Below are 21,686 nucleotides of genomic sequence, written 5' to 3' on the forward strand. Positions count from 1 at the left end.
CAGCAGTCTCTCCGATCCTACCACTGTGCAGTACCTCTCCACCCCCCAGCCAACACTACCACCACAAAAACTGGCAGCGGCCTAAGTGCCATTCCTCCTCCTCTTTCCTCATGACATCTGTTGGTAACTATCCTTGCTTCTTCTTCTCTCCACACCTTTTATATTTTGGAATTGTTGCCCCAGATTCAAGCTTTTCAGATTCACTTTGGCTGAATCTTTTGATTTCAAGGGATCTCTATGACGGCAGCAATAATGGTAGGGAGATTTTTTAAAAAATGCCTTTCTAAAAAGACTGCCTTCAAAAACAGTTTTGCATTGACTTTAAAAGGTTAAAGTATATTTTTCTTGAGAAAGAGCTGGGGCACTTTGCCGTGGAAGCTGCCATATCAGCATCAAATAATCTGGCCTTTCTCAGGGCACAGAAGGTGACACGGGTCTGTGTGGAACCTCTGGCTGTCCACGGGAGAGTCTCAGAGAACTGTCACTTGGAGAACGGAAAAAATGATTTGTGATTTGAGGACTTAAAGGAGAAGAAGGGAAGGTATGGACAAATCATTTTGGGGTGAGTGGGGAGAATGAGGGTTTGATCTAAGATCAATATAGTTCCTACATTTAATTAGGATTCAAGACAGAAACGATTTGAGTTTCTCTTTCTTTTCCAAAGCACTGTATTCTTATTTCTCATTGTAGGTGAGTAGTTAAATGATGAGTGTATGACATCAGCTGAGGTTTCTTGAACTGCTGGGCACACTATAACACTATTATTTTGAATTTAGTTAATTTTACTATATACCAGGATTACTTTGAGCACTTTTATATCCGTTTAAAGAACACCTGAATACAGAACTGCCTTACCCATAATGAAATTGTATTTACACAGTTTTTGCGAGTTTAGCATCAGTGGAAATAAAAGATTAACATTGCTACCTCATTCAAGCTGGCCCTTTCAGACCACAAACATCTCGCTACCCAGATGAGAAAGGACTGCCAAATGAAAGGGATGCAGAAATAAAGACTACCCAGAGGTGGCGCTGTGGTTAAAGTACACCTGAATTTTGATTACATTGAATGAATTTATTTCCTACCCCTCTGAAGAGAGACTGTTAGCCATTACTGCTTTTGTGTTTCTATAACCACAGCATCAGCAAATAAAGGTCTCCAGTAACATACTCCCACCCACTCCAATCTACAGGGACATGTGTAAAGTCCTCACTCCGCACACAATCAGAGCCAAAACACTGAAACTACCTCCTAGGCCCCTTCAAGCCTATAGATCTATACTGAAAGTTTTATCCATCCTCCTCTCTTCTTTTCCTTCCACAAAAACTACAATCCTTTGGATAATTACTCAGTTATATCCGATGTCTGATTTATTTTCTAACATTTCATTTTAAAATAAAGATTTAATTTCGGAGTACATACTTTGGGAAATAACTAAAGTACCACAATTCATTCCAGACCTATGTATTATGTGTTCTATAAGAAAATCATTTTTTAAAGAAAGGAAAAATAAAGACGATTTGGCTTAATTCCTTCATTTGTGGATTAGAAAATGAAGGGCCAGAGCAGGAAATTTACTTGTACATGACAAATCATAACTTAATTGCAGCTCACTAAGATCTTGTGCCATCTCGTTTTGATTATTATAAATTATTAACAACTGAAGCTGACCAAGGGAATTATTTGTATTATTATGTGTATTATTTGTTTACGGGGTTCCTTTCCCCTTTTGGTTTAACTGAGGTTTCTTTACCAAACTTCAAGGAACATTTCATGTTTTTAAGTTAGCTTTCTTTAATCACACCCATCTGCAGCTGTTTTCTGTACAGAATATTTTAATTATTATTATAGTTTTAATGATTTTTTAAAAAGTTTTTCATATGTGCACAAAGTGACTTGATCATAAAAATGCAATTTTAAGTTCCAATCAATAAAAATAAGCCACTTAATTTCGAGGTGCTAGAAATATAAAGAAAGGAGTATTCTAACTGGTATTTTAAAATGTCTTCTGCTTGATATTGTAGGCAATGACTGTAGTTTCTTTTGCAGCCTTAATGTTGATGGTTTGAAAGACAGAAATCCCCCAAACAGACACTAAAACCATAGATGTTTAACATCTGCATTGTCTAGCCAGATTCTTCTGCAGGTTCCTTTCCTCCATCTAGCAGTATTGTGCGTAATACAGTATGAAGACTTGTCCCACAAGGCTGGTTTTACTTAATGATACTCAGCAGAAGGGCTTTGCACTTTCATGATAATTTCCACCAGAAAAATCTCTCTGGAACTTACTAATAATAATCAGACCTAATATTAGCCTCAGATCGGAGATTTATTAAACCTATTTGGCAGAGCAGATAAAGTTGAAGCATCTAGGCTGAGCTGCGGCCCTGGAAAGAGACACTCAGACTACCACCCTAATAGCATTCCTCAAAACTTGATTTATACTAGAAGTAACCTTTTTTACTCTCCAGAGGCTGTGAGATTTCGAATCTTGCAATAACTTCCATCGCTCTGGGGGCTACGAGAAATTTGGCCTCTCATCCTCTACAGTGGGGTGGATACAGGGGGCCAGGCTTTTCCCCTGAAGTTTTCCTCAACTTTGAACGTAAGGACTGTGATCTTTCTACCACCAGCAATTGACAAATACCTATGAAGTGCCTACTGGGCACTTAAGTTTACACTCGCGTTGATGGGGAGAAGCTTCTACCTTGTTAATGAAACTTCCACTAAGGTTCATAAATCTCTAACATCGTGAATTTAAAAAACAAAAACAAAATAACTCCTCAAAAACCATCTCTTCTGCGTGTGTGTGAAGTCCACCGCCCTGAGATTTCGACCAAGCTTTTCTACCTCAACAGGAAGAGGCCCATTTCTGAGACAGATGTGAAGTAAGTTGCCTAAGGGGCTCCTCTCGGCGCGAGGACGAGCTATCCCCGAGGGGCGAGCGGGCGCGGGTCCCGAGGGGGCCACATGAGCAGGGAGGGCAGGTGTGGCCCCCGCGCCTCGGCTTGCCATCTCGGGCCACGGGGGGCCGCGCCGGCGGGGTCGGCGGCGCCCAAGGGACTTCTCCCCACCTGATTCGGGCCCTTCCCCGTTTCAGCCTCGGGCGGCTCAGCCGCCTCGCTCCCTCCCCCGCCCCCGGAGTCTCGTTTCAGTCATCCCTTTGTCCTTGCCCGGATTGGCAGGTTTTATTATTCCGCCTGAACAATCCGGCCGCCCAGTGGCTGAGGGTCGCTGACGTCGGCGGCAGAGCCTGGGAGTAGTTGGGATTTTGCTCTGTCAGTAACACATGTGTAAGAGCCGCGGAGGGAGCGAGTGAGCCGGTTAGAGGCCAGCGCCGCCGCCACCACCGCCTCCAAGCCGGGCAGCAGCAGCCCCGGCAGGGGCGAGGGTCAGGCGCGCGGGGCCCCGCCGGCCGCAGCTCCCCGCCTCCCGGGCGCGCCCGCCCCCCGGCCTCCGCGCCGGCCGCCGCTGCTCCCGGGGCTGTTGTGTCTGCGGCCGCTCCCCGGCTGGAGGTGCAGGAAGCTCGGCCGAGCGGCCGTCGCCGCCAGCAGCCCCGAGCGAGCGAGCGGGCGGGCGGGCGCACGGGAGGGAAGCAGGCGGAGGAGGAGGAGGGGGAGCGGGAGGAGCGCGGGCGGGGCGGGGGCCTCCGGGCGGGGGAATATACAAAGTGTAGCCACATTGCCAAACTTGCAGCAGCGATTGCAGCAGTTGCTGCCGCTGCGCCGCGCCGCGCGGGCCGAGGGCTCCTGCAGCTGCTCGCGCGGAGCCGGAGGCGGAGAAGAACGACTAGGACCGAGACTGACGCTTCTGCTTCCCGGCGCCTGCCACTTACGCGGGGCCCCCCAACCCAGCCTCAGAGCAGCGCGTTAAAAAAAAAAAAAAAAGAAAGAAAGAAAAGCAGCCCTTAGCCCCCTCCTCCCCTTTCCTGCTTCTGCGAGAACATCCCCCCCTCCCTCCAGCTCCGCCAGCCAAGGCGCCCCTTCCTTGGAAGCCGAGCGGCTTCGCTCGAATTTCGCCGCCGCCGCCTCTCGCAATATTGCAATATAGGGGAAAAGCAGGTAAGGGGACGGCTGGGGAGCCGCGGGTAGGGAGGGGGGAGAGAAGGAGGAGGGGGGCGATTTGGGCCGGGGCTGTTTTCTTTGGCTTCCTTCCCTTGACCGTCCCAAATTGCAAGTAAACAATACGTCGGCTTAGATAATGCGCGAGTCTGAAACTACCGAGGCCGGCCTGCGAGCTAGCAAGGAGGGCAGCCCCGGGCCGCCAGCTTTGTAGCGGTTCCTGCTTACAAAAGGGTTCTTCTTGGAGACGGGGCTGGTGGGGACCTTGGAGGCGTGTGGGGGTATTTTCAGTTCCGAAGGGAGAGGCAGGAGGTGCTTTAAGGGTTGAAGTCTGAGAAGTAGTGTGGGGAAAATAGTCAAGACCCTACCCCCCGCACCCCACCACTATTTTTGAAACAGTGGCAGAAAAGATCTAAGTGAGCAGGATTCGATATTGCTGGTTCTTTAAAAAAAAATTCCTCTTGGCTTATAAGTCTTTTGTTCCAATCCAGGAGAAATCCGGTGAATCACCTAATTAAAATCAAGACATGAATTAAGCATCCATTTTTGTACTACAAATTGCCAGCGCTACGTTTGTCCCTCCCTTGGTCTCCATTAAAAAACACCAGAGACGTTGTTAAAGGGGGGCAGATTTTGCCTCTAGCTGCCAGTTCTGCTTTCTATTTCACAGACTACCTCAGGACCTAAATTGCTTGGCTATGTAATTACTAGAGTATAAGCCTATTTAACTTAAAAGCTTTCTTTTTTTTTCCAACTCTAAATGAAACTTGATGAGGGCCCGTCCTTAGTTATCAGGGGAGTCAGTTTCTGGTCAGTCGTCTTGATTCATCTCTTTTAGATTTAATCAGCATTAAGGTATTGCTTGTCCTTAAGAGCTTTAGCTAATGGGGTTACTGGATGCTTTTCTCAGTGTAATGTTTCCTTTTCAAAAAAAATATACATATATATTTACCTCTCACCAAAGATGGGGGCGGGGAAGAGCTTGGAATCTCCTCCCTCCTCCTCTTTTAAAAAGAATTCTGAGCGATTAAAACGTTGGGCGGGGGTGGGCAGTTTAAAGACATAGGGCAGGAAATGCAGATTCATTTGGGTTAGGGCTGAAATTGTAACAAAAAGCAATTCCTCTTGTAACTGCATCAGATAAATCAATTTACATAAAGGTATGATGCATTCGGTTAAATGCAATGCTAATGGGTTTTAGAGTGGTCCTGTTTCCAAAGTCTCAGGGTTTTGTTACAGCTTAATTGGTGCAGTTCTTATTCTGGTTTATTGTGCGGTCACTGGACACACGTTCCGGGACTCTTTCGGAGGAAATGTGTTTAAAACCGGCCTATTTAAGGAACACAAGTCCTTGTTTCGTTCCCTTCCCCTCGTTTTTTTGCAGCAGCCAAGTTGGGCCGGGGACAGGCAAAGTTCGTCCTCTCCCTTCTGAGGTATCAGCTGAATGTCTTGAGCAGATAGCCGGGAGCCTCGGGGGGAGCCCACACTCTCGGCTTACAGAGGACAAAGACAAAACAGGCTGCTTAATTGGCAGTAAATAACTTGATCTTTTTATAGAATAAGTGACTGGAGGAACACTAGGACTTTATTGGGCTCAGGTTTGGAGGCAACAAATTAATCGGTTTAGGCTAAGCTTTATAAATTGATTCCTATATTAGACCCCAGTTGTTTCTCTCGTGACATTCATTAGAAAGAGTGGGGAATTTTTAAAAGCAGTTTTTGGTGACAGTAGGTCTGGCTCAGATATAACTTGTGCATCCTTTAACAGTGCCTTCTCACATATTATCAGTAACGTACCCCCCACCCTTTTGGAGGAACAAAGCTCTACCATTTAAATTGCTGATCAAGGGCAGATTAGTGAGACCAAAGTGGAGAGTGTTTGTATAGGAAGTTAACAGGCATCCTAAAGTTCAATGATCTATTATTCTTGCCTGTGTCCTGCAAACGCAGAGAAAACACTCATTGATCTTCAAAATGAAATGAGATTTGGAACAATAATGGGAGATGGCGGTCACCACAATGGCATGTGAAAGGTGCTGTTTAAAATAAGAAAAACCAGTTTCTCAACTTTACACACCGCACCACCCCCCCCGCCCCGAAGTCCCCTCGCCTCCCCTCCCACCACCACTCTGCATCTCCCCTCCGCCGGTTCTTCCCTCCTTCCCTTTCAGAAAGCCGAACTATTTCCAACTTGTGAACTGCAGCTGCACTTCCCCGGGCAGAGCTCGGGAGGGAACGTGGCTCCGGCGGGGGCCGCCTCTCTCTCCCCTCGGTTTGCGCTCGGGGCTCGGCGGGGCCCCGGGAGGGGCCGGGCGAGGCGGTGGGTGGGTTTGACCCTCATTTGCTGGAGGCGGGCGGCGGAGGAGGGGGCAGTGGGCGGAGGCGGGGGCCGGGAGGAGGCGCCGAGAGGGGAGGAGCGCGCCGCGGAGCCTCGCTCTCTTGAGTTTTGACAGTACCCGAGCTGAAATTGTCAGCGGCGGCGGGCGCTGGAAAGTTGAGAGGAGCTCGTGGCCCCAGAACAAAGCTTGAGAAAAGTAAACAGGCGGCTGCTGCCGGCAAGCCTCCCTCCTTCCCTCTCTCCGTCATCCTCCTTCCCGCCCTTGCCCTGCTGCTTCCTTCCAGCAACTTTGGGGGCTGGCGGGGGACGGATTCGCTCTCTCGCGCGGCGAGTACTAACTTTCGCATCGCCTCTGTTTTGTCTCTCTCTCCCTGTCCCCTTCCCGCCTTCTGCAGACCATGGTGAATCCGGGCAGCAGCTCACAGCCGCCCCCGGTGACGGCCGGCTCCCTCTCCTGGAAGCGGTGTGCAGGCTGCGGAGGCAAGATTGCGGACCGCTTTCTGCTCTATGCCATGGACAGCTACTGGCACAGCCGGTGCCTCAAGTGTTCCTGCTGCCAGGCGCAGCTGGGCGACATCGGCACGTCCTGTTACACCAAGAGCGGCATGATCCTTTGCAGAAATGACTACATTAGGTAAGACTTGGCTGCTTTTCCGCGACATGGGTGGGCAGAGCAATGGCAAGGCCAAAGGTTACCAAGGGTTTTAAAGAAAGGAGCAGGGCATCTCTGAGAATACAGTGTAGCCTTCACCTCAAAAACCTGGTTGGCCGAAATTTAAGGGGTTAAAGAAGCATGTGTTAATCTTCCAATATTTAGTGGCAAATTAATGGCAAAGGCCACACGAAGTAAAAACTGCGCATCTGGGGGGACTGGGCTGCTAGGTGTGCAAAGGTTGGGACCAGGATCCGGATCCTCGGGACCAGGATTTCAAGTGGTCAGCCGCAGTTGGACCCTCCACTAAAAATAAACATTTCAAGTGGGAGTTAAGCTGCTTTCTTAAAGCAAGGAAGGGACCAACATAGGAACTAGGGAGACAAAAGACTGATTTAAACATTTAAGTGTGGGTAGTGAGAAATGATATGCCGATGGTGATGGCTGATTATGATATTTACGTAAGCACCTTTAAACTTTTTTGAGTGGAAAACTGACTCATTCTTTGTGCTCCTTGTGAAAAAATGCTGATTGCCCATCGGTTTAAAGACTTGTCATTCTTCTTATAGCAAAGAAACCCGAACAAGAAAAAAAAAAAAAACCTTAATGGTAATGTTTCTCTTTATATATTGTTACTTGAAGGCACGCAATACTCAAGTGTTAGTGTGTGGTTTATGATGTAGAATTTGCAGTTCAATTGAGGAATGTTCAGATTTTGGGTTTTTTGTTGTTGTCATTTGTATCACTACCCTTGATCCTCAAAAGAGATTTAGGAAAAGAGGCTATAGAATTATACTAATCTTGCATTTTAAAGCAATGTATAGGAACATTCATATGCCCATGTAAGCAGCCTTTTTCCAACAAGTTTCAGTGCAATTAATGGAAAGAATTCAGGAGGTCAGGTGCCTATAGGATCTTTTCAGGTGAACTCAAGCTACTTAAACTCATTAATTTGAAAGGAGGCATTTGAAGGATTACACATTTAATTTGAGTAAATGGTTTGATAGACTGATGCACATGAATGCTTCTAGGAGGTGTTCTGTTTCAACATCCAGTAATTAAAAAAAAAAAAAAACCCACACGCACACGGTTGATACTAGACAACCGCTCACTTTTAAGAAATGCGTTCTATTAAAATTTCTGCCCTAAACCGTTTTCTTTATAGAGATTAGAAAATTTTTGCCCTTTCTCCAATGCGGGTGAATCAATAGATGAGGTATTTTGTTCAAAGTTTAGCTCCATTGTGATTCCCTCACTCTGCATTTAAAACTGCAGAAGATCCCAGTGCAGTTTGGAGCTGAGTATGGGTATGTTTACCCCAGCGATATCATTAGTGTAAATGATGGAATAAGATGATATTTGGTTATTCCAGTAATGCAACCTATGTCCTCTTTGCTGGCCTCCTCAATCAGCCAAGTCAAAGAAATACAGGAAGGGAGAGGGCTTTTATTTTTAAATTAAGATGGCAGCATTAATTTCACGAAGTGTTCTTTTAGAAGTAAACGTTGGAAAATCATCAGCAGCATGGGTATAATGCTTTCTGGTCCTCCTTCCAAGCAATGCCATGAGCTTTGACAGTACTGTAATTAGAGAGCAAAACTGGTAAGAAGGAGGGTGGTTTAAAGGGGAAAAATTGACAGTGCTGTTCAGAAGCAGTGAATGGTACAGATTCATCTCTTTTCCAAGTGCCTTCAGAAAACCTTCGCTTCTGATTACCACTAATTAAAAAGAAGATGGGTCCACTTCCATTCCCTCAGGACAAGTTTAGGCAAGTGGCTTCCTGGGAATCACTTCCATTCCTTTCCCTATTCTTGGGAACAAATATAAATGCCCATTTGGTGTTTTTCTCTAATGGAGCAATGGAGGGTGTGTGCCCAGCCCCAAGACTTAATTAATTGGGTCCATATTCTCCCTTCCTTTTCTCCTGACTTTGAAAACTGGAACCACGCTTGCTGTTGAACTGGAGGCTACCCTGAGGACCTTAGATTTGTTCGGGAGAGCGGAGTTCTAGCTCAGTACCCAATTGATCTTTTCCTCACACTGCTCAGGGCTCAGCAGCAGACACCCCCCTCTCACCCACCAAGTTTAAGAGATCTCCTAAGTCTTCCTTCAGTGTTCCTTCCTTCTGCCCACCAAGATGCCGAAAGGGTGGGAAGGTGGGGAGGCTGCGCGTTCCTTTTCCTCTCAGCCACTCCCTCCCCAGTCTCCCTTCAGTCCACTTGTTGGAGGAACTTTCAGTTCTGCAGGGACGGCCGCTGAGGAGCGGGACTAATCCGCTCGCCGGCCGCCAGGTGAAGGGGACCCTTTGGCTCTTCGGCCCCAGCTGGGACCACAGAGCGATTTATTAAGGGGCTTTTAAACTGTCTGACTTTGAGGTTGTGGCTTTTTGAAAACAAGCAAGATCTGGCCAAAAAGCTTTGGGAGAGCTGGGAGGGGCCCGGGGAGGAGGGGGTTGCGGGGGGGAGGGGTGGGTGGTGCTGCTTTTCCCCAGCCCCTTCCCCCTGCGCGACCAAGTGTCGATTGGGCAGAGCTGGGCTTCTGCCTCTCCTCCCTCCAAGATTTCAGATAAAGCGGCTGCCTTGCTGCAGCGAATCCGCACAATTAAAAGCTTTAATTAGTGGCTCCTCCATTTTCTTAGTTTTGATGGGCTTTATCTAATGAGATCTGGTCTCTGGCTTAGATCTGCTCCGAATGACGTGTCCGCAATGAATGAGAGCTGCGTCGCAAACAAAACATTTAATTAACAAAATTGGCCTCTAAGAGAGGGAGGGATAGACAAGGGGGGGAGGGGAGAGGAAGGAGAGGGTGGGTCTTAAAGGGGCCAACGCCGGCCTGGCCCCGCCACCTTGCAAAATTACAAAAGTCGTTGAACCTTGGAAGCGCGTCCTCCCCCTTCCCCCCCGGTTCCCGACCCCGCAGCTCAATCCCAGTGCCACCAAGTAGCTTCAGAAACTCCGATTCTCTTTCTTCGAGTCCTCCTTCCTCCACCCCCACCTCGGGCCCGAAGACTGGCGCGGAAAGTGCAGCGAGAGGAGGAAGTTCGGAGATCGACGGGTGGGGCTCCAGGTCCGGGGAGGCAATGCTACGCGCCGGAAGCTCGGGTGGTGGTTCTCGGCGTGCCGGGTCTCGCTCTCTTGCTCGCTCGCTCGGCCGGGCGGGGGCCGGGCTGGGGGCTGACGGCGCCTGAGGCCGCAGTTCAGGCGCCCAGCCGGCCGGCAGCCTCGGGCCCGCGAGGGGGCGAGCGCAGGGCGGGAGCCGGACGAGCGGGTAGCGCTTTCTCTCCCCGGGCTCCGCTCGGGAGGTTCACGTGGCGCCCGCAGCCGCAGTGAGCGCCGCGCAGCGGGGGGTGGGGGCCCGGGGCGGGGGGATTGGTGGTGGTTGGTGGTGGAGGGTGCGTCTGGGGAGGGGGTAGCGTTAGGAATGGAGGCGCCGCCAGACAGCGAGTTCATTTCCCTGGTAATCAACAGCAAGCTGCTATATTCAGAGAATGCTGTCCCTTTAATTGAACAGGCTAGGTAATTAAATGGCACTTTTCCAATAGGACGTGCTAGGTAAATCTAATAGTTGGTTATTTAATATCACTTTGAAGTCTGCCCACTCAAGCACAATGACAGCACAGGAGGATGTGAACTATTAGCTAGGAAAAAAAAAAAAAACCCAGGATCTCAAAAATTAATTAAATCGCATGCAATTTAGGGGGAACGTTTATCTTGATTTGTCATAACAGAATTAATTCAAGGCCTCCAATTCACTTGGGGGCAGATCTGTTACTCTGAATTAACCAAGCGTAATTTGGCTGATTTTTTTTTTCCTCCCTCCCCTCTCTAACGCAGCAGTTGCGATTATTCACAGCCCCCCTCTTAAGTATCAATAGCTTCTGGTGCTTTTAAGGTGCTTGGTCTCTAGTTATTCCGAAGTACCTTTAATGGACTTGGCTCCAGGCATAATTTCAGGGTTGCATTTTCTTTGTTACATTTAATATAGCTGGTGCAGAATTTAGATTAAATATAGGAACCTGCTGGAAAACCAATTGCTTCTGGATCGGTAGCTGTGGATGTGCATTTTTCTCCTCAGATAGGTCGCTGATATTTACTTGTAGGTAAAAATGTATACCTTTCAGCCACACTCTTAGAAACCTACCTCTCCTTGCCTGAAAGCGGTTTAGAAAACAGCCAGGTAATGCTCCGTGTCGTGTGTATTTTGCTTGAAGTAACCAGTTGCAAGGAGGCTCACCTATTGGTCGTTGAAGTTAGGGAAAGATGCTAAGTATTATTACTGAACTAAAAATACAACTTGCTCTCCGTCTCTTTCTGTCAGCAAGGAGAGTTGGAGCTGGCAAACAATCCTAGCACTACGTGGTACTTTTCATAGGAGCAGAGCACCTTTAAAGTGTAGAGGTTTGGTGGGATTTCTTCCCTTTTCCCTTTTCCCCATGTAAGTAACCTCTTGATGTTTGTGATTGATTGCATTGCCCAAATGCTGAAATATTAACGACCTTCTTGGACTGAGGACCCAAAGAAAGGAAACTGAAACCGATTCTGTCATCACAATTAAAGACTCCCCTGGCTTTAATTAGCCTGACCTGGGGTATATCTCCCCGTTGCTTGAGTTAAAGAGAAAAGAGCCCATTATAGTCCAGTCTGAGACCGATAGCTACTTAATTGAGCACCTAAAGCCTCAAGCCTTTTAAATCAAACACTGTCCTGGACAGTCCCCCTGGTTAGATAATTAACTCTCCAGCGCACAGAAACGTTGTTAAAACACACACACACACACACACACACACAACTTTTCAGAAAAAGGGTGGAATTCTAATGGTAGCCTTCCTCTCTGGTAAAAGGGATTAAAATGTGTATAGACATGTAAGTTTTCTGCTCTGAGGCAGCTTTAAAGCTGTAGGCACGGAAAGATATTAAACTCCATTAATATTGTTGTTCAATAGCACATCAGTCCTGGGTAGATCTTGGTCATTTTCAAACTTTGTAACTGTAATTTCTGACACTTTAGGGATCCCGTGATTTTGTGGCTGATTGTTCCCTGAAAGGTTATGAAAGTGGTGCTGGAGAATATAAGATGTATGAAAAGCTTTTGGATTACATACGACTGCCCTGATTATTAAAATACACTTAGAGATTGAAGACATACAAATGACTTTACTCAGGATGGATTGTTAAATTAATGAACACGTAGGTTGGGTAATCAGATCGGTACTGTGAAAGGGTATTTTTGAGATGGAGTGTCACTGTGTACCTGTTGGTAGTGGCAGCCATAATTATAGACTCCTAGCCATTAAAATACTTCTGGGTTGCTGTAAGAGGATATTTGGTCCTTAGCTCAGGTAGGATTCTGTTCCCTACCCCCGTTATCTACACCGCCCCCCTTTTATCCTCAGCATGTTTTTGGCTACATGGACAGGTTTTTAATTTTATTCTTACCCTAAGTGTTTGAGTTGGTACCCCTTTGGGGGATTGAAATAGCCCTGCTGTGGACTGGAAACGCCCCCCTGGCGATGCTAATTCTCTGGCCACCCCACCCTTCTGAGAACCCTCTCGTGGCAGCAGTGACAACCCACGCTTGCAGGATGCTGTGGGTGGGACCCCGGGAGCCTTCATCAACGCTCCTGAAGTGGTCCAGTGTTAGGAAATGCCAGGCCAGCGGGCCCTGAGCTCCCACACGGTGTGGTCCTGCGGCCAGAGGTCCTGACAGTGTATTATTTCAGCTTTCTCTCTGTAACTGTTCTGATTCTGTACGAACGTGTCAATGTGTCGTTGATCTCAGACTAATTAGTTTTGAAATGGAGTTTTGATTGAACTCTTCAAATCGATGCTGCTGCAAAATTTGTTTCTTGGGCTTCCTATTAAAAGCCATCTTAAGGGGCAGTTTTACTACTCTCCCTGTCGTTCAGTCGATACATTTAATAACAACTTACAGGCTATTTTCAATAAAGTGGCGACAGCAAATTAGTAGTTGGAACATGACAAGCCTCTTCTGCAAGACCAGATTCTGAAAACTAAAGCAATTATTTTTATATAGAGGCATGCCACAGTCATTCAGATTACGGGGTGTTCCATAGGAGCCTGTCTCATGGTTTGACACAACTGCATTTTATGACTTTCTTTGGACAAGGAAGAAATGCAAGTATTAATATTTATCATGATACCGATATGTTAGTTTGTAAGTCCTATTACTTTGTTTTTCATTGTTGGAAAGTGCCTCTCTGACCCTGCTTACTCGTTCTGATATCACCTTTCAATGTGAAATCATTTTGGTCTGTTTAATAAATATTTGTGGATATTAAAGAGGGAAGCCCAAAAGCAAATAAAGCTTCCCAGCTTGAGTCTACAGATTTCATAAAAGCCAAAGTTCGGTGTTCGTTAAAATATTTTGTCACGCCTGTGGAAGGATGTAAGGAATTATGTATATCTTTTTCTTCAGTACACCGCACTTCCTTGAGCTTTCCCCTCCTCTGCAGACTTCTCCTTCTCCCCCTCCTCCCCCCATGGCAGATGTTGTGGTCTCATTTGATTGCATAGGAAAACTGCAGTGATACAGCAAACACCCAGAGAGATATGATGACAAATGGGTCCAGATCCCGGTAAATTACTTTCTGCTCAAATCGAAATTTCATTCAGTTTGTTGCTAGCAGAGATGAAGTAATCTAAATTGTGGACTCAGGAGCAGATAGAGGGAAGTTGGAGCAAGCATTTCATTATCAAGAGAGAGAGAAGGTTAGGATGAAAGAGATGAGCAGAGGCAAATCTTAAGTGTTGACACCATGATTGAAAAGGTTAACCCATACACATTATATATCAACCTGGATAGCAGAGAGTTTCTAATGGAAAGTCTGCACTGATGGAGGTTTACGGGAGTTTCAATACACTGAGCATGATGTCTTCTTAGATATACAATCAAATCCTCTTAACCCTTTTGATGACTCATATCTCAAGATATGATTAAAGTACAAAAGAGTTCTTCATATAATTTCAAGGACACAATACATTTAAACTCCAGGCATGAATTGTATCTTTTTTTTTATGATGAACTCAGTAATCTGATAAAATGTGTGTAGAACAGAATTGTTTCGTATTTGCTAGAGGTGTAAGTCAATATTTTGATGAAACCCAGGGCACCCTCTTCCTCTGCGGTAGGCAGAAGTTAGCTGTGACCCCCCAAAAAGATTTTTCCCAGGTGATGTAAATCACTCATAAAATTTGAGTCCGGAGCCGAAGAATTCAGTCTCTGTCAAATGCATTCCAAAGGGAGGGCCAGAGGCTGGGGATTTCTTTCTTTTTCCTTGGTTTGGGATTATTCATTGGTGTCCCCGTCATCTTTGTTTCAGGTTATTTGGGAATAGCGGTGCTTGCAGCGCTTGTGGACAGTCTATTCCTGCGAGCGAACTCGTCATGAGGGCCCAAGGCAATGTGTATCATCTGAAGGTAGCATCTGCTCCTCCTCTGTTTTTTAAAAGAACCATAACTTTCCTACATGGAGACAAAGCGTGTCTCCTTAGTAGGAACCCTGTTTTCTCAAGCCGCAAACATGGAAGGAATCCACTGAAATTGTTACGTGGCAGTGATGATTACACATCCACCCACGCCACTCCCCCCATGCCACAGAAGCACACACCTGTTTGTCGCTTTTCCCCTTTAGCTTGATCCAGTTTCTGGCATTTTGGCTTACTCTTTTCCAGAATCATGTTGAAGGAAAGAAAACACTAAGCCATAAGTGGCTCTCTGTACTTGACAGATACCTGCTTAAAAACAGTTTATAAACTTGTGACCAAGAAAGACTTAATTTGTACTTGTTTTCAGTGGATTTGCTTTTTCCTTTCAGTGTTTTACATGCTCTACCTGCCGGAATCGCCTGGTCCCAGGAGATCGGTTTCACTACATCAATGGCAGTTTATTTTGTGAACATGATAGACCTACAGCTCTCATCAATGGCCATTTGAATTCACTTCAGAGCAATCCACTACTGCCAGACCAGAAGGTGAATACCTAGTTGGAAGGTTCAACCTCTTCATCTAGTGAGGGAGTTTTCCTAGGTGGTTGTGTTTTTGCGTGCCCTTTTAAAGAAATGTAGACTACTCATACAGACACGGTTCAGAAGTAGAGGAATTGATTGGTTAAATCGTGAATCTTTTGTGGTGAAAAAAATCCTGACTTAGTTATAGCTGTAGCTTTACCAGTGTTGAACACATTATCACATGCAGAGTCAGGCAGAATGTAAAACTTGCCTACGACCAGTTGTTTATCCCACTTGACAATTTTGAAATTCAGAAATACGATGTGACTAGGTTATTGTGGGGGGAAAATTAGAACATTTTTGGTAGGAAGAGGGAATAAATGTCTTTGTCATGAAAGAATGATTTCTGCATTAGTAATAGCAATCTGGACACCTGCCTTCCTAACCCAATTTACGGTGCTTTGAATCTTAGAAGAGCAGTTTTACAAAACATTCTGGAATTCTAAAGGAGAGCATTTTTGTTGATTGGTAGTCCCATAATATTTGAGTAAGTTACAACTTTTTAAAAAGTTCTAGCTCTTGCTGATCATTAAAGATTAAATGTCTTGATTCTTGATCCACAACTGGAAAGGTTTTGGACCAGAGTTAGAAACGAGGAAATTATACAAATGTACGAATCATGTATTAGAGGGCACTTCAGAGGGAAGATTGGTGATCAACAGTTGTCCAGCACCTGCAGTACTGGATGGTTTCAGATCTATTTTAATCTCCTTAGTAAGTCCTATAGCTATGCAAGTGAGTGCATTTTGATAACTGCTGTGCCTAATTTGTAACAATTACTGTCAACCTTCAGTTAAGAGACTGTTCATTCCACACTGGCCCAGAAAAGAGTGAAATGTATGACTCGTGCGCATAATTTTATTCACATCATATTTCATACTGATTATGTATTGATGACATTGATTCATTTACTCTTTACAGCACCACTTGCATGGATATTAAATCTTATTGACCACAGATGAATTTTAATTTCAGATTGGTGATAGATTTTTCCATCAGCTCTGATAGTATGTTTGACTTTTTCATCATTAACCCAGGCAATCACACAACACTGAGTTATTGCATTGAAACAAAAAGTGCACACTTCACTTGGTAATTCTTTATGGATTTACAATGGGAACTTCATTAATGTCTGTTGTAGGGATCACAAAAAACAACATTCATCTGCAAATAGGAATTTAGCAAGCTTCAAAAATCTCAGGAAAAAATATTAGGCTTCTTTGTCTTCCGTAATGCATTTTCTTAATGCCGTGTACAGGGACAATGACTAATATTTGAAAAATTTTAAATTATACTGCCATATTTTAATGCTTATTTTTATCATTTTCCCTTACTCAAGTTTATGGAATGATTTTAAATGTATTTTCCATTGCTTTATTAGGTAAAGGTTAATTGCATCAAAATATGTACAGTTTTCCTTATTTACTAATATAGGAACTACATAGAATACTATTTGAAGAACGGAAAGCTAATTTTTTATTGCAAATTAATCAGTCGCCATTGATGAGCCAGTTCAGGCTTCTTTAAGGAGTGCCAGTACATATAAATACTTACAGATCTTCATGGTTTCAGTTGTAATTAAGTGAATCTGTAGGGCTGAGTTGAGGACAATGAATGGGTAACAAATATTTTGAGATACCCATTTCAATGTAGAAGCAAAGCCATTTGTAGTTATACTTGGTAGCCAAAAAAAAAAGTACAAGAATAAAATCCACCCCCTCCAAGGTAAAAGCTTAGTTTCTCTACAAATTATATCTTAAGTTTGTTGCTGGTTTTATACCATTTCTTTCCCTGACTTAGCAAGGCATAAAAAATGATACAGCTCACCAACGTGCATGATGAGAATTGAAGGATGTAGAGATAAGATGGAAAATGTAGCCAGACTGTGTAGCCAGACTGAATACAGGCCATAGCAGTGTTAGCCAGGGACTAGGTACACAGACATGTAATAAGTACGAGCACCGTCTCACAGTACCCTCTTACTGAGTATAAGATGATGTAAATTGGGAGGTGTTAGGGAGGAAAATTTGAGGAAAATCTGGTTTACGTGTTTACGAGATTGCAAGTATTGTGCCTTTCATGTAAATCCATACCTTTTGCAGAGTGGGAGAGGTAGGGGGTTCATTTTGGAACACAAAATATATGAGGCAATGAAAAAGAGCCTACCAGTGTGTATTTTAACGTTGGAAGCCTTTTAAAAGGAGACAGGTGGCCTTCAAAAATTAATAGCTCTTAAAAGCCATAAGGAAATATAACTTAAGGATGTGTTCTTGTCAGACACTGGTGAGAAGCTGTGTTTTGGGGGGTGATGTTAATTAAGAACGTATCCCCGTTGGCCTAAATGTCTTACATTTTTGCCCTTGGTGCTCAGCTCACCATGAGCACAGTCAATTCACAAGGTAGTTTTTGTAAATAAAGGTTTTGGGTAAGCTGAATGTGGTCCAGAGAGATATTAATGAGAGGGCAAGGGGGAAGAGGTAATGAAAACATACTTCCTGGTGGAATCATAAACTGCTTTTTGGACCTGGAGAATGCTTTAAAATGATTTTCCCCAAACCCTGTGGCGTTTCTTTTCTGGAGGAGATGAGATGGGGAGAAATGACAAATAGCTCCATTTTATTATTTTCTTCTCTCTCATTCTCCATATTTTTGGTAGGGAAAATTGGACATTAATTTTGGCCATTTTCCTTCTGTTCACAGAACCAATTACATTTTTAGCGCATGATGCATAATAAATATACCCAAACATCCTCTGGCTGAAAAGTAATGAGTTGATTATTTGTACATCCCTTCTTTAAAGGCAGCTAATTGTATGGAAAGTATAGGCCCCCGTCATCTGGCCCCTTTCAACTTTTATTCTCCTGAAATTTGTTCCCAGTGTCTGGGATGTATAGTTTAGTTGTTGTTCTGCACCATTGGCTTTTGTATGTTCTGAGAAAAAATAATCTTAAGCACTTAAATCATACAGTCTCTTTGACTGAAATCTCAGACCACTCTTGTTCTAGGATCTACAAAAAGTTATAGCCTATATTGTCTGAAGGAGACTTGGCTCCCCTCAGGAGAATACTGCCTTGTAGAGAGAGAGTTATGTAAATAGAATCAAGAATTGTGGGTTTTGGGGGTTTTTTTTTTTTGCCTGCTCTGGAATTCTTTCTTCCACTCAGGAGTGATGGTTTCATCTAGAATAATCTGTGCTTTTCAGTAAAATAAGAGATCACATCTCTTTGGTCAGAAGAAAATTTAGCGAGGGTTCTAGTTTACATACCACTTCGCAGTTCCCCCCATAGTTACATAATTGACGTTGTGTGTGTGTTCATCGTAGAGGACATTTGTTGCTCATTTATTAAATATGCTCACTGGCTGCTGCCGCATCTTTGTTCTGGACAGACAAATTACCTTTCTCACACTGAGCCTCCACTCTGGGGATTAAGCCTCTACCACTTTAATTAGCTTGGAAGTAGGGGGTTGCAGCTCCTAATAGACTTCAGGCTTTTAGTAAGTTAGGGAAAGGGTGAAACGAGAACTTCCTGGGAAGCTCACAATGTCATTTAAAAACCATAAAAACCTAATATATATTATTTCATTTTGGTAATTGCAAACAGCTTGTATTGGACAACTGTGGATTATCATTTCTAACTCAGATATTAAAGTTAGACTTCCACTGAACTACATTCTTTAATTGAGCACAAGTCATTAACACATTACATATGTTAGATTCATATATTTACAATATTTATGTAATATTAAGTGGCATAGTAGGTAGGAAATACTAAAGGAAAAGAAGTTTCTCAATATTTGTGTGTGTGTGTGTGTGTGTACACACGCATATACACACATACCTATAAGCAGAGAAGGACATGGGTGCATAGACATCATATGGGGATATTAGAATAATCATGTTAACTGCCAGTATTTGTTTAGCTTTTATTAAGTGCCAGGTGCTGTTGAATGCGGCCTCTATATATTATGTAATCCTTATAACACCCTTGTTATCCCCACTTTTAGGCTGAGGAAACCAAGACACAGACAGTTAAGTAACTTGCCAAAGTTTACACAGTTGAGAATATTAACACAAAACTTCCTGGGGAGGAGGGACTTGGTTCTGATGTGCCTTTAAGATCCTAGTTCGAGGCAAGATGTTACAATTCACTCTTTGCAGAAAGAAACTTGCTTTTAACAGAGTTTAGCAATTCATTGTAGAACTTTACACCAGAAACTTTCTGAAAGTCCATTTATCGTCTCATTTTGTCCACTAGTAAAAGTGCAGAAAATGTCATGCTTTAGTTCTCCACTGCCAGAGTACGTAGCGTAGAAAGCCTCTAACAAGTCACAGTTGGAAAGTAATCTAATAGAAGATTAGGGAATGTAGGGAAGACAAAAGCAGCCATGTTTGAGTTTAATCTCTCTCAAGTTCAGCATTTTAGCTAAGATGCCCGTTTTTATTTCTTGCAGGTCTGCTAAAAGGTCAGAGTAATGCAGACTGCGTGCCTTCATCTCAGATCTTGTTCATCACAGGTGGATCCCATGTGTCTTCAGTAGACAAGTCACCTTTGTAGCTAGCACCAGTACCAGCTCCATGCCATTGCACCTTCTTTAGTCTTGATCGCCCTTCTTGCATTTATTGGTGTATTAAAATGACTGAATATGAACATTAAGGACTCCATGAACCTGGGCTAATGGGAGACTGTAGAGAAAATGAAAAAAGATCCACCGGAGGACATCTTTGGGGGGGAGGGAGCTTGGGAGGAGGGAAATGACTAATGAAGCTAATTAAAAGAAGCATTCAAATCTGCTTTCTACCCTCATTAACAATTAGCAGGGCACTGGCCAGAGTTTGTACCCTGTGTTTTTACCTTAACAACATTCTATTTGCTCTTTGTATATTTAAGTGTTGTAAGGAAATGTGTTTCAATCAAAACTGAACATGAGATAAAGAGATGTGGCTTTTGTGATATTCTATCACAAACACTTTTATTGTATCTCTGTAAAATACAATGTATGTATGCATGTAAGTGTTTTCGTCCTAATGTTGCTACTCCCATGGCAAAGAAAAAAAAAGAATGAAAAAAAGAAAAAAATTGGAAAAAAAGTCAGGCTCATAGAAGCTACTGTGTAGAAATTCCCCCCTACTTCTAATTTGCTGAATGAAGAAAAAAATCTTTTATTTGTGATATTTTCAGAGACATTTGCTCTAGTATGGTGTATTTAAATAATAAAAACTTAAAAGAAAAATATCCGATGGAGTTTGGGTTTAAAAACTGCTTTTTCTTTTCTGTTGTTTTGGAAAATTTTATTTTTTTTTGTTCCATACCAAGTTCACTTTAAATCTTCGGGGGTCGAGGGAAGCGGTGGCTATATTTATTTAGCTCTGAGCCAATGAGGTATTCTTCAGATTACTTAACTTTGCCATTTTTGGCAGGAGTACGAAGTCATGTCTCTAACGGAGTCCTTTCTATAAATTCAGAATATTCTGTTAACAGCATGTCATTACACTTCTGCTGTATCACAGTGAATCTTTTGTGTTTATATATATATACGTTTGATTCTTCAGCTATTTCGTTTATTCTTTTTTCTCAGTAGGAAAGCCCTGGGTATTGATGGAAAGCATGTTAAAGAATGTGGCATAACCATCTTGTTCTCTTACCAAGTTTATAGCCTTGAAGGAAATAGCAGTTCTAAACCATACCTGTACAGATTTTGAGGTTCCATTAGTTGTTAGGACCCCAAGCTCTTTTACAGTCTTCTTTGATGCGTGAAGCAGCCATTTCCTGCTGAGCTTCTAGACTCGTGTGGTCTGCTGTATGATTTGTTTATTTTGTTTTGCTCTTACGCTCCTGTACTGGCTCTGCCTTTCCATGTGTTTGGCGGAGGATTTGGATTTCATTTAGTAGTAGTCTTGAGGTACTTAGTCGCCTATTCTAGGCAGCAGTGTCTCCCCACCAGCGCCCAGGTTGCCTGCGGAAAACACGTGTAGGCCAGGGACTCAGTGGCCCCAGTGCCGTTGCTGGAAGGAGGAAACGTGAAAGGCTGCCCTGCCAGGCTTGTAGTATGTGAACAAACTCAACTGCAACTTCTCTTACAGGTTAATAAAACCAGGTGTGTTCATAATTCTACTTTAAGTTTTATTTTCTCTTGTTCCAGAGAAAAGCTGATATAGACCCACCCTCTCTCTGAGAATGGGAATTGGTTCTGCAGAGAGGTCTGGCTCACCACCTCTCAACTAGCAGTCAGCTTCCCTTTGGGATCTCCTGCTTCCCGACATTCCAGGCCAAGAGAAAAAAATCAGTTGCTCCAACTGAAAACCTCCTATAAGCCTCGTGTAGGATAATCTAAAGGCAGAGTTAGTTAAAGTGGAAAGTTTATTAGAGCCTTATAAAAAGACTATGCAGGAGAAAAAATGAACAAAATCACAAAGATAACAATATCTGTTTGAGTTGGATCCTTGGGGAATTGCTAGGAACTAGTTCTGGTTCTTAACACCTTTTTTTTTTCCCTTCAAGATCCTTTAAGCGGGGGCTTCCCTGGTGGCGCAGTGGTTGAGAGTCCGCCTGCCGATGCAGGGGACATGGGTTCGTGCCCCGGTCCGGGAGGATCCCACAGGCCGCAGAGC

General features: G+C 44.0%; 1 protein-coding gene across 2 annotated transcripts in view; it reads left to right on the top strand.

Moving 5' to 3' along the window:
* The first annotated feature begins 3,654 nt into the window (after positions 1-3,654).
* LMO4 (LIM domain only 4) overlaps positions 3,655-21,686 on the top strand; it is a 93,137-nt gene continuing 75,105 nt past the window's right edge. Inside the window, exons 1-4 of one of the 2 annotated variants that reach the window (XM_060090060.1) lie at positions 3,655-4,061; positions 6,795-7,033; positions 14,391-14,487; positions 14,885-15,040. In XM_060090060.1, the coding sequence (XP_059946043.1) occupies positions 6,798-7,033; positions 14,391-14,487; positions 14,885-15,040 (489 nt within the window). In that variant the 5' untranslated portion in view covers positions 3,655-4,061; positions 6,795-6,797. Of the gene's footprint in view, positions 4,062-6,490; positions 6,596-6,794; positions 7,034-14,390; positions 14,488-14,884; positions 15,041-21,686 lie in introns of those variants that run through there. The other variant, XM_060090061.1, reaches the window with a different exon arrangement.

The sequence above is a fragment of the Mesoplodon densirostris genome, chromosome 2 (genome assembly GCF_025265405.1).
Source record: "Mesoplodon densirostris isolate mMesDen1 chromosome 2, mMesDen1 primary haplotype, whole genome shotgun sequence".
Lineage (NCBI taxonomy): Eukaryota > Metazoa > Chordata > Mammalia > Artiodactyla > Ziphiidae > Mesoplodon > Mesoplodon densirostris.